Source organism: Clarias gariepinus, chromosome 3 (genome assembly GCF_024256425.1).
Source record: "Clarias gariepinus isolate MV-2021 ecotype Netherlands chromosome 3, CGAR_prim_01v2, whole genome shotgun sequence".
Classification (NCBI taxonomy): Eukaryota; Metazoa; Chordata; class Actinopteri; order Siluriformes; family Clariidae; genus Clarias; species Clarias gariepinus.
The window spans coordinates 36,498,512-36,515,000 of NC_071102.1; the positions used below are offsets into that span (position 1 = coordinate 36,498,512).

The 16,489-nt window shown below is 41.1% G+C and overlaps 1 protein-coding gene across 1 annotated transcript in view; it reads left to right on the forward strand.

The window, feature by feature from the left end:
* Window positions 1-5,760: 5,760 nt before the first annotated feature.
* Window positions 5,761-16,489, forward strand: part of ppp1r1b (protein phosphatase 1, regulatory (inhibitor) subunit 1B) — a 12,986-nt gene continuing 2,257 nt past the window's right edge. Inside the window, exons 1-2 of the mRNA XM_053491438.1 lie at window positions 5,761-6,135; window positions 12,184-12,267. Of these exons, the coding sequence (XP_053347413.1) occupies window positions 6,028-6,135; window positions 12,184-12,267 (192 nt within the window). The 5' untranslated portion in view covers window positions 5,761-6,027. The remainder of the gene's footprint in view (window positions 6,136-12,183; window positions 12,268-16,489) is intronic.

A 16,489-nucleotide genomic window follows, 5' to 3' on the forward strand; every position in this document is an offset into this window, starting at 1 on the left:
ACAGTGTTTGAGAGAGAGGTTCAGTGTGTATATACAGTGTGTGAGTGAGACAGGTTCAGTGAGTATATACAGTGTGAGAGTGAGACAGGTTCAGTGAGTATATAGTGTGTGAGTGAGACGGGTTCAGTGTGTTAATACAGTGTGTGTGTGAGACGGGTTCAGTGAGTATATGCAGTGTGTGAGTGAGACGGGTTCAGTGTGTATATACAGTGTGAGAGTGAGACGGGTTCAGTGTGTATATACAGTGTGTGAGTGAGATGGGTACAGTGTGTATATTTACAGGGTGTGAGTGAGACGGGTTCAGTGTGTATATACAGTGTGTGAGTGAGACGGGTTCAGTGTGTATATACAGTGTGTGAGTGAGACGGGTTCAGTGTGTATATACAGTGTGTGAGTGAGACAGGTTCAGTGAATATACAGTGTGAGAGTGAGACAGGTTCAGTGTCTATACAGTGAGTGAGTGAGACAGGTTCAGTGAATATATACAGTGTGAGAGTGAGACATGTTCAGTGAATATATACAGTGTGAGTGAGACGGGTTCAGTGAGTATATACAGTGTGTGAGTGAGACAGGTTCAGTGAGTATATACAGTGTGTGAGAGACAGGTTCAGTGAGTATATACAGTGTGTAAGAGACAGGTTCAGTGAGTATATACAGTGTGTGAGTGAGACGGGTTCAGTGAGTATATACAGTGTGAGTGAGACAGGTTCAGTCAATATATACAGTGTGTGAGTGAGACAGGTTCAGTGTGTATATACAGTGTGAGAGTGAGACGGGTTCAGTGTGTATATACAGTGTGTGAGTGAGACGGGTTCAGTGTGTATATACAGTGTGTGAGTGAGACAGGTTCAGTGAATATACAGTGTGAGAGTGAGACAGGTTCAGTGTCTATACAGTGTGTGAGTGAGACATGTTCAGTGAATATATACAGTGTGAGTGAGACGGGTTCAGTGAGTATATACAGTGTGAGAGTAAGACGGGTTCAGTGTGTATATACAGTGTGTGAGTGAGACAGGTTCAGTGAGTATATACAGTGTGTGAGAGACAGGTTCAGTGAGTATATACAGTGTGTAAGAGACAGGTTCAGTGAGTATATACAGTGTGAGAGTGAGACAGGTTCAGTGAGTATATACAGTGTGAGTGAGACAGGTTCAGTGAATATATACAGTGTGTGAGTGAGACAGGTTCAGTGTGTATATACAGTGTGTGAGTGAGACGGGTTCAGTGTGTATATACAGTGTGTGAGTGAGACGGGTTCAGTTAGTATATACAGTGTGTGAGTGAGACGGGTTCAGTGTGTATATACAGTGTGTGAGTAAAACGGGTTCAGTGAGTATATACAGTGTGAGAGTGAGACAGGTTCAGTGAATATATACAGTGTGTGAGTGAGACAGGTTCAGTGAGTATATACAGTGTGTAAGAGACAGGTTCAGTGAATATATACAGTGTGTGAGTGAGACAGGTTCAGTGAGTATATACAGTGTGAGTAAGACGAGTTCAGTGTGTATATACAGTGTGAGAGTGAGACGGGTTCAGTGTATATACAGTGTGTGAGTGAGACGGGTTCAGTGGGTATATACAGTGTGAGAGTGAGACAGGTTCAGTGTATATACAGTGTGTGAGTGAGATGGGTTCAGTGGGTATATACAGTGTGAGAGTGAGACAGGTTCAGTGAATATATACAGTGTGTGAGTGAGACAGGTTCAGTGTATATACAGTGTGTAAGTGAGACAGGTTCAGTGAGTATATACAGTGTGAGAGTGAGACAGGTTCAGTGAGTATATACAGTGTGTAAGAGACAGGTTCAGTGAGTATATACAGTGTTTGAGAGACAGGTTCAGTGTGTATATACAGTGTGTGAGTAAGACAGGTTCAGTGAGTATATACAGTGTGAGAGTGAGACAGGTTCAGTGAGTATATAGTGTGTGAGTGAGACGGGTTTAGTGTGTTAATACAGTGTGTGTGTAAGACGGGTTCAGTGAGTATATGCAGTGTGTGAGTGAGACGGGTTCAGTGTGTATATACAGTGTGAGAGTGAGACGGGTTCAGTGTGTATATACAGTGTGTGAGTGAGATGGGTACAGTGTGTGTATATTTACAGTGTGTGAGTGAGACGGGTTCAGTGTGTATATACAGTGTGAGAGTGAGACGGGTTCAGTGTGTATATACAGTGTGTGAGTGAGACGGGTTCAGTGTGTATATACAGTGTGTGAGTGAGACAGGTTCAGTGAATATACAGTGTGAGAGTGAGACAGGTTCAGTGTCTATACAGTGTGTGAGTGAGACAGGTTCAGTGAATATATACAGTGTGAGAGTGAGTCGGGTTCAGTGAGTATATACAGTGTGAGAGTGAGACAGGTTCAGTGTGTATATACAGTGTGAGAGTGAGACAGGTTCAGTGAATATATACAGTGTGTGAGAGACAGGTTCAGTGAGTATATACAGTGTGTAAGAGACAGGTTCAGTGAATATATACAGTGTGTGAGTGAGACGGGTTCAGTGAGTATATACAGTGTGAGTGAGACAGGTTCAGTCAATATATACAGTGTGTGAGTGAGACAGGTTCAGTGTGTATATACAGTGTGAGAGTGAGACGGGTTCAGTGTGTATATACAGTGTGTGAGTGAGACGGGTTCAGTGTGTATATACAGTGTGTGAGTGAGACAGGTTCAGTGAATATACAGTGTGAGAGTGAGACAGGTTCAGTGTCTATACAGTGTGTGAGTGAGACATGTTCAGTGAATATATACAGTGTGAGAGTGAGTCGGGTTCAGTGAGTATATACAGTGTGAGAGTGAGACAGGTTCAGTGTGTATATACAGTGTGTGAGTGAGACAGGTTCAGTGAGTATATACAGTGTGTGAGAGACAGGTTCAGTGAGTATATACAGTGTGTAAGAGACAGGTTCAGTGAATATATACAGTGTGTGAGTGAGACGGGTTCAGTGAGTATATACAGTGTGAGTGAGACAGGTTCAGTGAATATATACAGTGTGTGAGTGAGACAGGTTCAGTGTGTATATACAGTGTGTGAGTGAGACGGGTTCAGTGTGTATATACAGTGTGTGAGTGAGACGGGTTCAGTTAGTATATACAGTGTGTGAGTGAGACGGGTTCAGTGTGTATATACAGTGTGTGAGTAAAACGGGTTCAGTGAGTATATACAGTGTGAGAGTGAGACAGGTTCAGTGAATATATACAGTGTGTGAGTGAGACAGGTTCAGTGAGTATATACAGTGTGTAAGAGACAGGTTCAGTGAATATATACAGTGTGTGAGTGAGACAGGTTCAGTGAGTATATACAGTGTGAGTAAGACGAGTTCAGTGTGTATATACAGTGTGAGAGTGAGACGGGTTCAGTGTATATACAGTGTGTGAGTGAGACGGGTTCAGTGGGTATATACAGTGTGAGAGTGAGACAGGTTCAGTGTATATACAGTGTGTGAGTGAGATGGGTTCAGTGGGTATATACAGTGTGAGAGTGAGACAGGTTCAGTGAATATATACAGTGTGTGAGTGAGACAGGTTCAGTGTATATACAGTGTGTAAGTGAGACAGGTTCAGTGAGTATATACAGTGTGAGAGTGAGACAGGTTCAGTGAGTATATACAGTGTGTAAGAGACAGGTTCAGTGAGTATATACAGTGTGTGAGTGAGATGGGTTTAGTGTGTATATACAGTGTGTGAGTGAGACAGGTTCAGTTAGTATATACAGTGTGTGAGTGAGACGGGTTTAGTGTGTATATACAGTGTGTGAGTGAGACGGGTTCAGTGAGTATATACAGTGTGAGAGTGAGACAGGTTCAGTGAATATATACAGTGTGTGAGTGAGACAGGTTCAGTGAGTATATACAATGTGTAAAAGACAGGTTCAGTGAATATATAAAGTGTGTGAGTGAGACAGGTTCAGTGAGTATATACAGTGTGTGAGTAAGACGGGTTCAGTGTGTATATACAGTGTGAGAGTGAGACGGGTTCAGTGTGTATATACAGTGTGAGAGTGAGACGGGTTCAGTGTGTGTATACAGTGTGAGAGTGAGACAGGTTCAGTGTGTATATACAGTGTGTGAGTGAGACAGGTTCAGTTAGTATGTACAGTGTGTGAGTGAGACGGGTTCAGTGTGTATATACAGTGTGAGAGTGAGACGGGTTCAGTGTGTATATACAGTGTGAGAGTGAGACCGGTTCAGTGTGTATATACAGTGTGTGAGTGAGACAGGTTCAGTTAGTATATACAGTGTGTGAGTGAGACGGGTTCAGTGTGTATATACAGTGTGTGAGTGAGACAGGTTCAGTGAGTATATACAGTGTGTGAGAGACAGGTTCAGTGAGTATATACAGTGTGTAAGAGACAGGTTCAGTGAGTATATACAGTGTGTGAGTGAGACGGGTTCAGTGTCTATACAGTGTGTGAGTGAGACAGGTTCAGTGAATATATACAGTGTGAGAGTGAGACAGGTTCAGTGAGTATATACAGTGTGAGAGTGTGACGGGTTCAGTGTGTATATACAGTGTGTGAGTAAGACGGGTTCAGTGTGTATATACAGTGTGTGAGTAAGACGGGTTCAGTGTGTATATACAGTGTGAGAGTGAGACGGTTTCAGTGTGTATATACAGTGTGTGAGTGAGACAGGTTCAGTGAGTATATACAGTGTGTAAGAGACAGGTTCAGTGAGTATATACAGTGTGTGAGTGAGACGGGTTCAGTGTCTATACAGTGTGTGAGTGAGACAGGTTCAGTGAGTATATACAGTGTGAGAGTGAGACAGGTTCAGTGAGTATATACAGTGTGAGAGTGAGACAGGTTCAGTGAGTATATACAGTGTGTGAGAGACAGGTTCAGTGAGTATATACAGTGTGTGAGAGACAGGTTCAGTGAGTATATACAGTGTGTAAGAGACAGGTTCAGTGAGTATATACAGTGTGTGAGTGAGACAGGTTCAGTGAGTATATACAGTGTGTAAGAGACAGGTTCAGTGAGTATATACAGTGTGAGAGTGAAACAGGTTCAGTGAGTATATACAGTGTGAGAGTGAGACAGGTTCAGTGAGTATATACAGTGTGAGAGTGAGACAGGTTCAGTGAGTATATACAGTGTGAGAGTGAGACAGGTTCAGTGTGTATATACAGTGTGAGAGTGAGACAGGTTCAGTGAGTATATACAGTGTGTGAGTAAGACAGGTTCAGTGAGTATATACAGTGTGAGAGTGAGACGGGTTCAGTGTGTATATTCAGTAGAAAGAGAAGTGAGTTGAGAGAGACAGGAAGGAAGAAAGATGAGAGGGGGGAAAAAGCAAAAAGAGGAAGAAAAAAAGGATTTGAATGTTTAGTATCTGCATGTTTATAGAAATAAGATGAAAATATACAATGAGAGTGTTTAGTGGTGCTTAAAGCCCAGGCTGGTCACCCCCCCCCCCCCCTTCTTTCTCTCTGACAGAAAGACAATCAGAAAAATTAAAGAAAATGAGACAGAATGACAGGGGAAGAGAAGAAAGAATGAGAAGTGAGATAAGAGATACATCTCTCTCTGTTTTTCTGTCTGTCTCGATTTCAGTCTCTTTCTGTGTGTCTCTCTCATTCTGTCTCTCTCTCCCTCTCTCCTAAAATCTTTTCCTTACAAATAGGACAGAAGCGGCTCAGCCACAACTGGACCAGATAATCTTTTATTTCAAATCGTACACACACACACACACATTAGCTCCTCCCACTCTCTCTCTCTCTCTCTCTCTCTCTCTCTTCTTCTCTCCCTCCCTCCCTCTCTCTTTTCTTTCTCCCTCTTTCACACACACTCACAAACTCTTTTCATTTTCACTCTTGGAGCCGTGCTGTTTTTGTCTTGTGGACATCAAGAGAGGGAGAGAGACCATCACTGAGAGAGAGACAGGGAGAGAAGTTAAGAAAGTGGACTCTGCACCACTGTGTGTGTGTGTGTGTGTGTAACATTTTGCCACAGAGGATGATTTACTGGACCGTGTAATCTGTGTGAGTGTGTAAGTGTAAGTATACGAGTTTGTGTGTGTGTTTGTGGATGATGGAGGTACCTGAAGTTTACGAGGAAGCAAAGGAGAAGAAGAAGATCCACTTCGCCGTTCCCTCCACAGCACCGACTCAGCTCGACCCCCGGCAGGTGGAGATGGTGGGTGACTCCACACACACACACACACACACACACACACACACACACACACACAGTTTATATAACTACAAATAATTTCACTTTTTATATATTTTTTGGAAAATTGTGACATCCTTAAAATTTAAGTAATAACTAAGACGGTGTGTGTGACATTTTGTGTAGTGTTTGTATATAGTATGTTTAGTGTGTATGTGTGTGTGTGTGGTATGTATTATCTTGTTTTGTGCGTATATATGTTTTGATGTGCCATTTAGTGTGTATATAGTATCTTTAGTTTGATGTTTATTGTGTGTGTGTGTGTGTGTGTGTGTGTGTGTGTGTGTGTGTGTGTGCATACACTCAGCAATCTGTGATTGGACAGTTAACTATCAGCTTGTATAAACATTGAATTCCTGTCTCTGATATCAGTGTGTGTGTGTGTGTGTGTAAACAGGAGCTGAGGGGCGGTGACTCATTTACCTGACTCTGTATCCCCCCACACACACAAATACACACTCTGTCTTGTGCAGATTTGATTTCATCTCTCTCACTCACACACACACACACACACCACACGATCTTTACTGCACTTTATTTTCTCGTCCTGTGTGCTTCATGTCGAGCCCAGCTGGTGTGTCCTCGCCACAGGCGTGTTCCTATAAACTCAAACACAAACAGCGGTGTCACACACACATAGTGTAGTGTAGTGGGAGCAGAAAGGAAAACACACACGTACACACACATGCACACACATCATTTAACTCTGTAAAGTGATGAGCTGAATCATGTCACCATCTTCTGACATTTGGTTTCCCGGATGTTGGTGTGTGTGTGTGTGTGTGTGTAAAAAATGCTGATCTGTGCAGGAGTGTGACGTAACAGGAAGTTCCTGTATTGCGCAGTTGCGAAAGCTCGCTCTGGCCCTCCAAGCTGCTGATTGGTCGGCTGCTGTGACGGGTCGCGTGACATCATCAGCCTGGAGTGTGCATTGAAAAATCGTTGATACTTAAACGTGTAAAGTTTATACCGACCCAAACCTCTGGCGCACAACTGCGTATGTCTGTGTACGTGTGTGTATACGATACATACTGTACGTCACCCTCGATACGGGAAAGACCTGAAGAAGGAGTGTGTCCTTGTGCTCAGTCTAAAGCGACATTGAAACCCAGCTCCGTATAAATATTGTGTTGACAGCTAGCTTCTATTTCGTGCTTAGTAATGTACATGTGTGTGTGTTAGTGTGTGGGGATGTGTGTGTGTAGGCCAGGCCGTCCTGTACTATTTTAATTTTAGTCCCGGTGTAAACTGGGTCATGTAGGAATGAGGACAGCGCCGCTCTGTGCAAAGGAAAATCTCCTCTCTGGAGACGGTAATTAACTTTCCCTCCTGATTAAAATCATTCTACATTATCATCATTACACACTGTACACACACACACACACACTCTACATGCACACGTACACAATGTTCCACAGTATTACTCTAAAATCAGAGTTGTGTTTAGGAAAAGCTAACTTTTCTGAAATGACTTTGCAGCAGGGTGTAAGACTGAGGACATTTCCATGGAGGCATTTGGCAGACGCCCTCATCCAGAGCGACTTACGTTTTTATCTCATTACACATCTGAGCAGTTGAGGGTTAAGGGCCTTGCTCAAGGGCCCAACAGGGGCAACCTGGTGGTTGTGGGGTTTAAACCTAGGACTTTCCAAACCGTTGTCCAATGGCTTAAACACTGAGCTACCCCTGACCCGGAAGGTCAATCAAGTCTGCTCAGTAGGATATTGGGCCACGCCCACTAAATTGGACATGTTAGAACGTAAACTAAGGCGAACACGCACAATGTTAAGAGATTAACGATTTGTTTTAGACCTGTTTAATAGTCATTCTATTGATGAGTCAATTGATTTGATTCAATTAAATGATTCATTCCGGTTTGTCTCACACGCTGAAATCGACTCACTGACTCAAGTGATTCAGTGAACTCAAAAAAAAAAGTCATTTGGTCATGAATGAAAGATTCACTGATTCAAACACGGACTCACTTAATGAGAGGGGATTGAATCTCGGTATTAGTATTTCTGATTCAGGCACTAATCACAAGAAAAGTGACTCAGTCAAGATTCACTCACCTAATAATTCACTCAAAGTGAATTTCTCTCTCGTTCTCTCTCTTTCTTAAACACACACATAAAGCAAAGATTCTCTAATTCAAACATTGATTCACTGCGTGTGAGAGAAGTGAATCTCGGTCATGCCTGAAAGATTCAGCAGTCCAACCAAACACTGATTCACTCAGGGGGACCAAATGACTCACTGATTCAGACACTCATCAATAAAGTATGAATCTTCGTCACAGCCAAAACATTCACTGATTCAGATGTTACATTTTAGAAAAGTGAATTTCATCTTATCTCATCTCATTACGAGATCTGGATTCACTGATTCGAATACTGATTCACTGAATGTGAGAGAACTGAATCACTGATATGTTCTAAACGATTCACTGATTCTTTACAGTGTTTAATAACCGTTTCTTAAGGCCAGTTGCTGCTGTTTACGAGGTCAGTGAGTCTGATTGCAGTGTGTAATAATGATGCAAGAGCAGCAGCTGGATAATATAAAAATCTCTGTGAATGATTCGCTCGCCTTATTGATTCGTTCATGATGCCTGAATGATCCTCTCGTTTTGAAAACACACAACAAGAAAAACCCTAATAATTTACAGCTTGTAAACAAACACTGTAGTAGATTATTGTTAGATCTGATTAATTAATTCTATAATTGATTTTATAATTTGATCCGCCGAATAAAAGTGGCATCCTAACAAGTGAAATATTCCTGAATCAATCCAAACTATCTATAATTTCTTAAAATAAGTTCACAACAAACTGAATATAAGATTATTAAACTAATTTCTAGTCAAACTTTACTAAAGTTCTAAGCGAACTGTTTTTTTCTTCAGTCAAGACATAAATTCCTAAAAACTAGCAAAATTCTCTGCCAATATAACAAGACATAGTTGCTCATAATTTTAGTAAAATTTTATTAGAATTAATACTAGATTCATTTTTCTATATGAAAGATATTTTTTACTTGCTAAGATAGAATCTTTTGCAGTGTACTGCACTTCTTCAGGGCCTTAACCATCTTGAATCAGACTTTAGTCATTAAATCAACATCATTGCACTGACCTACTGAGATAATTCATGTAGACAATTTGTGAAACTTTATTGAACACACGGACGTGCACGCAGGCTTTCACTCTTTCCCAAGACTAAAGTCATGTTGTGAACTTTAACCAGATTAATACTTCTGGGTAAAATGTTAATGTCCAGAAAACTCTCTCTCTCTCTCTCTCTCTCTCTCTCTCTCTCTCTGACTGATACACACACAAACATCCTAGTCATCATATTGTCCTAAATATGAACAATATGAAAACTTCTTAAAAGATATTTTGACATTTCGTAATAGTATGTGCATGTTTTTTCCCCCAGGCTCAGCTCACTCTATCTTGTGTTTGTGTATGTTTGTATAATCGAGTTAATATGAAATATAACATGAACATAAGGAGCTCTTTTACTTTCTGTTTTAAACACAGCTCTATTCTCCTTTTATGACCATGTGACTTCACTAGGTGTTTAAATGATCTCCCATCACGCCCATTCAGGATGTTCCTATGTGAAGTTAAGAGGTTCAGCTCTATCCTTCCATGGTTAAATAATTTATTGGACAGTTCTAAACTCAATTCTAGTTATTTCAGCTCTATCTCCTTAACTGTTATAGAACAATGATATTTTCACGTCTGTGTAAGAAATGAGCATCTGATGTTGCAGATGAATCGCATCAATCACTGCATTAATCATCCAATCAAAAGTTCTAATGTTGTATTCGCTCTTTTAAATCCAAACAGCGACTGTGGGTGTATTTTCCTTTGACTTGTTTCTCTGGGCAGATTCTCTCTCTTGTCCGGATTATGCTTGTGGCTTTTTCTCTGAGTGGATTTACATAAAGCCTGATGCAGATTTTGATCCTGTGCAACCCACACCTCCAATCTGCTCCAGTTTACTGCAGCTCTGGTTATCTTTCAGAGAAGTCGTTAGCTCTGACTTTTATAAACATAAATCAGACAACAATCTCTGAGCAATTAATGTGAACATCCTAGTCATGCTGAGATTCTAACAGAACCATGTGGGTGTGTGCGTGAGAGAGAGAATGATAAAGACAGAGATATAGATAAAGTTGGTGTTTTTTAGGTTAGGTTGCTGTGAGGATGTTCTCTGAGGAACAGACCCAGTTAGACCTGAACTCTGTCCTCTCAGTGGTGAAATGATTAGAAACGATCCAGAAATAGGGCAGATTTTTTTCATTTATAATAAATGAGTGATTCTGTATGTATCTCAGACTGACATTGGGTTTAAATCATCTTTTATTATAATACAGTAAATAATAAACAGGGCTTTGTCTTCACACCTTTTTGTGCTTTTAGTTTTATACGTTTTGACTGTAAATGTGCCAGAGCTGTGTGCGGGACAGATGAGCACCATGTCACAGTGAGTTTGGGTGAGGACACAGGATCTCTCAGTGTCACCTGATATCATCAACATGAAATATAGACTAGAACTGAAAGTAAAACTTGCTACACTCCGAGTAAGTTAATCTGAGAAAACACTACAAACCCAATTCAATGCGGTTTATCTCTAGCTAGATGTTACAGAATAACTGTAACACAGTCCTGAGAGTAAAACCTCCCTTTATTTCTCTATATAATCCCCTGCTACACTCGTGCACTTATCTCAGCATTTCAGTAGAAAGTTTTCTCAGTACACTAGAGCCATGATTGGACTGCCAGCCTCCAAGGAACTCCGTATGGAAATGTCTTGTCGCGCGAGGTCAGGACTGTATGGAGAATGTGGCAATAACTCCCAGTTGAGTAATGTGCAAGTGGTGTTGGTGAATAATTGTGTGTACAGCTCCCATAAACATATGTGTCTCTTCTGCAAATTTGCAACAAGTCATCTGTCGTTTTTTAAGATATTAGGCGTTCCACTTGCTGACCGTTTCATAGGAACGACAGCAGTGGGCTCTGAGCACATGTATTACTGTGGCTAAAAGTCATATTCCTGTACTGAGTTTGAAGTCTTCTGTAAATGTCAATAGTTTTAACACCTTCATTTACTAGAAGTTTTATCACAAGTCCCGGTTGGTCTTGGACACGCTTGTTGTCAGCATTCTCTCAATCCAAGCTTCATGTAAAAAAATTAATAAATAAAATAATATCACGTACACCAATATATATTTTTTATTTATTTAATTATTTCATTAAATATGTACAGTACATTAAAACGTAACTGCCCTTTTCCTGCCATCGAAGCTGAACTGGTGTTAATATCAAATCAGTCTGTATCTACTAAATTTATCTTCAGCTCTTTAGCTCAAAGCTAACTCGCCTTTTACACGCAGGTGTTTAAGGCTGATGGCACCTGACCCTTTTGCTAAAAGAAGAATTAGGGCAGTTTGTCCTTGATGTTAGTTTTAATAAGTGATGGGGTGAGCGGAAATATATCCCATAGCATTTGGGATTTGTAACAAGTCAATTAAAGGTCAAAATAAAGATGTTAGAAGAAAAACCTGTCTTTTGTTTGTCCTTTTATACATCTGGACGAGTAAGATTAAAGGAGTAAAGTAGAAGACGTTCCATAAGAAAGATGAATATTTCCTGTTTTACATCCTTGCTAGCTGCAGTTCTGTCCTCCGTTATTAGCACGCTTCCTGACACGCTAACACTGACCCAAATACCAGCACAGATACCTGCTAAACTCAACACCTGAGCTGTGTTCATTATCAGATACCATGGGTTAGTGTCAGTACACAAAGTGATCTGTGATTTCCCATCATGCTTCTGGTTTGCTTCTTATTCTCTTCAGTGATGCATCCTAAGCTAGTTAGCTAACTGTGCAATAAACACAGACACCATCAGTGTACACACCTCTCTGCTCATTACTATTATTATTATTATTATTATTATTATTATTATTACTGGCTTAAATAATTCTTTGTTTTGTATTATAGATCCGCAGACGGAGGCCAACGCCCGCCACGCTGTTTAGAGTCACTGACCAGCCATGTCCAGAGGATGACTACACCACGGGTCAGGTAGGGTCAACCCCCTGCTGTTTAGAAGGAAAAAGTACACTTCCACTCCACTGCTCATCCTCGGACAATAATAATCGATCCTATAACGGCTGGCTGGGTCGGACCACAGGACCGTCATACGTGAAACAGACAAATAACTTAAAATATTTATCTTTTTTTTTTTTTTAAATATCCAGCTATCAGTGCAAATATAAGCGTGTCATGATACTGATACTGATAATGAATAACTTAATCATGGATATTTTTTTTGACAAGTCAATGGACAAATATAGAAATACAGTATATTGTGCAGCAGTGCATTCTGGGTAAAGTGTGCTCCTGAAGGGTACACTGATGTCACCTGGGTCTTCAGCTAACCCACATCTAACACTTCATTTGACTGAAGCATCATACTGAAGGATGGACAGATTGGACAGAATGGACAGGGTGGACAGGATGGATGGATTGGACAGGATGGACTATTTCTTTTATGAATTATAAGTAATTTGTTCTGTTTTATACACCCAGAGATGCTGTGTGTGTAACAGTTCTCCTCTCCTAATTGCCTACAAACACAGCCTTACCTGAGAGAGCCAGGCGTCAGGTCTAATGCTTTTCAAGAGTTTCCTACGTCCTGTTCACTCCTGACATTAAGTTGTCCTAAGTGATTGGATGGTAAGTGCTGAGCACTTGGACTAGGTCGAGCATCTTAGATCATACAAGTGCTTGCAGCGTTCATAAAACCTGGTGTAAACTACCTGGTGTCTCCACCCTGATGCTCTCTGAATCCAGTGTATCGGTGGGTTTTACTCAATGTCCTAGATTACTTTGTTTAGGCAGAGTGGCTCGACAGAACCTTCCAGGAGGTCTAGATCAGGCATCTCAGTCCAGGGTGGGGGGGTGACCCGGCTTGGACCAGGGTGTCTCTGGGTAACACAAAAGACTTTCATCCTTAATGATTTTTCACTTCATGTGAATAATTTTTTTTAATCATGATTGAAACCTGACTTAGTGTTGGTGAGTTAGCAGAACTTGTTCCCCTTAACTCTAACCACTTCAGCTCGCTCAGAGAGACCACTTGTGATGGCCGTTTAGCCACAATATTCTGAAGTAGCTTTCAGTGCCATTATTATTCACTGAAGTTTATTTCGGTTGTAAAGTTCGTGGATTTCGTGGATTTTGTTTGTTCCAGACTGTGATCTCCATCTCAACACTGATTCTGTTCATGAGTCGTTCGACTTTCAGCAGAAGCTGTGCCAAAGTAGTACATAATTTCAATATTCCCATTTACTGTCCAACTAAACCTCTGGCTAAGGATGTTTTAAACCTCATACCGTCCTTTAACCTATGACACATGGACACATTCTGGACCTCGTTCTGTCCTCGACTTTGTGCCTGTCTGTCACACTGAAATATGCCCTAATTATTTCTCTGATCATAGTCCTGTAGCGTTTGGTGTTCTGGTTGTCTGTCTGGCTAATAAACCCCACACTCCAGCTCGCTTCCCCTGTGCACTTTTTATTGGTAATAAAGACTCTGCTCTGTCCCCTGAGAGTCCTGCTGCACACACCAGCCCAAACAAACATCTTGCTCCTTTTAACCCTAGGATCTGTGTCTCGGTTAAATGAGATCACCCATGGGGAGACGGGGACGGGGCCTGAACGAAGAGGATGATGTCCACAGCAACTTGCACAAATGTTTACATTTTGTATAAATAAGATTGCTGCTATTAGGACACCCTTCACACGTCCTGCTCATGTCCCTTTCTCAGTCACTTTGAGTGTCTCTCTCTCTCTCTTTCTCTCTCTCTTTTTCTTTTTCTCTTTCTTACTGGCCTCTAGACATTATTCTCATCTCATTAAAGAGGTCTTTGATACCATCAGACCCATTTATAATTAATCATTAATTAATTGTCAGGAGTCCCAGTTGATTAGAAACATGGTTTAGTGCAGTCTCATTAAAAGAAAAAAAAAATAGACCTCACAGTTCTCTCAAAATTTAGAGCCATTCCCATTTCTCTCAGAAAGTTTTGGAGTAATTTGTTCTGTTTTCAGGTGCAGACTGTTCTGGACAAGAATGCTGTGTTTTAAGTGTTTCAGTCCTGATTTAAAGCAGAGCAGAGAGACAGGAACAGCACTTTTAAAAGTCTTTAATGATCTTTTATTAGCAGCCAACTCGGAGACTGTTATTCTGGAGCTGCCTTGATTCTGGAGCTGCCTTGATCCACAGATCAAGTCTCCCACCCCAGACTTGATCTGTGGATCATAGCGTTCTTATTATTATTCGCGTAATGAAGGCTAAGGTGGTGTCTTAGGATCTCCTCTATAGGATCTCAGTTTTAGGTCCTATTCTACTAACAGCGCCTTTTTTTAGTTTGGACTGTCCTCTTCCCCAGGCTCCTCAGACCTGTGAGGTACCACATGGGTCTGTTCTTGGTCCCTTCCTTTTACCCTGTATGTGCTCCCTCTGGTGACGTTTATTAGTAAATATGACATCAATTTTCACAGTTTGGATGATGACCCTCGATTATTTATTACTTGTACTCTGTCCTGATTATTTGCTTGCTATAAGTAACTGTCTCCCATGCTGTTATGTCAGTAATCATGTGTGTGTTTGTCTGTAACTGCTCCTTCATGCAGTTCAGACTAGTATAAAGGCTAAGCGACTTTTTACGGAATGAGAGCGTTCAGACTTGGGAAAGGAGTGCATGTCTGAAAAGGGCTTAAGGGTGTTTTCAAACCTGCCGTTTTAGTCTGGGTGAATAAGCATGCTTTGCCACTACATTTGTACTGCGCCTAGTAATGATTGCTCCCCCCTCCCTACTCCCCCACTGGCCATGTTATTATTATTATTATCATTATTATTATTCTCCATAATTTGGTACATTTCACATGTATTTTCACGCTCTTATACAGCAGGTGGTAGTGTTTATGTTGGTTTGTAAGCCAGAATTTAAACAAAAATAGAAGACGAGAGTGAGGAACTTATACCTCGCTATACCTAACATTATTTTAGTAATTCTTGAGACCACCTCTTCCAGCGGGCTCGGGGATGGTTCCCAAGTGCAGATCGATTGTGTTCTCACTAATCAAAATAAACCAGACTTTGGGGTGAAGTATTCTCAGAAACAATTTAGGAGCCTTAATGTGACAACGCCCTTAGTTCCCCTGCTGGGCTGGTTTGTTTCGTCTGAACACATCAATCTCATCTGGTTGCAGATCAGAACATCCTCACTGAGCCCCTATATTGGATCAAGTCTTGGCCCGTCCCAACCCAAACCTGGGTGTGTTTGTGTGCTAACTGAGGATGTCTTCAGACTGACGGGTTGAAGTTCAGCATGTAGTTGTGCTTGCTCTTGGTGTCCTCTCTCTTGTTCTGCTCAGGTCACTCCAGGCTGCCTGTCCTTTGCAAGTCCACTCAGCGCTCTGTTTCACGTTGTTCTGTCCAGTACATCGCCCAGATCATTACCCAGTGACGACTAAATGCCAGCTGTGCTGTTTCTCCCTGATGCTGAGAACATTTCTTTCAAAGGAGAATCCTCCCACCCCAGACTTGTAAAGTTCTCACATGACACAGAAATGGACCAGACCAAGTTTACACTAGAGTCCGATTTAGACTGATGCAAACCCAGCATTGGTGTAAAAACTGTCATGGATCTGAGCAGATGCTCTTGGTAATTCTGCAGTCGCGACTCATAATCGAAGTAGATTGTTCCTCTGCAGCTAAATCTGACCTGCAGGTTCAGATTTAAAACCTGTCCAAACTGGCTAGTGGAGATGTCCTTCCTGTACTTCTGCTCTCTGTCTTCTCACAATCATCTCTCGTATGTCTCGTATGTTTTATTTCTTTCTTTATTGTAAAGTGCTTAAAATAATTTCGACTAAAGACAGATGGTAACACCAGGGCCTTAAATATTTTGTGTGTGTGTTTGTGTGTGTGTATGGGGGTGGGGGGGGTGGTGGTTATTGACAGACATTGTCCAGAAAAAAAGTGTAACTCAATATGATAAAAGGAAGCAATAAATTTAAGTTTAATTAATTAATTAGTCCTATATTTTTAATTTTAGGATTTTAGGTTAATTAATTAGTTAGAATTATTTATATAGTTTTAGTGTTGTACTTTGTGTGTGTGTATATGTTACAGTCAGTCACTGTGTAAACCGGAATATCATCTCGGTATGCAAACACACGGCAAACACAATAAACACACACACACACACACACACACACACACACACACACAC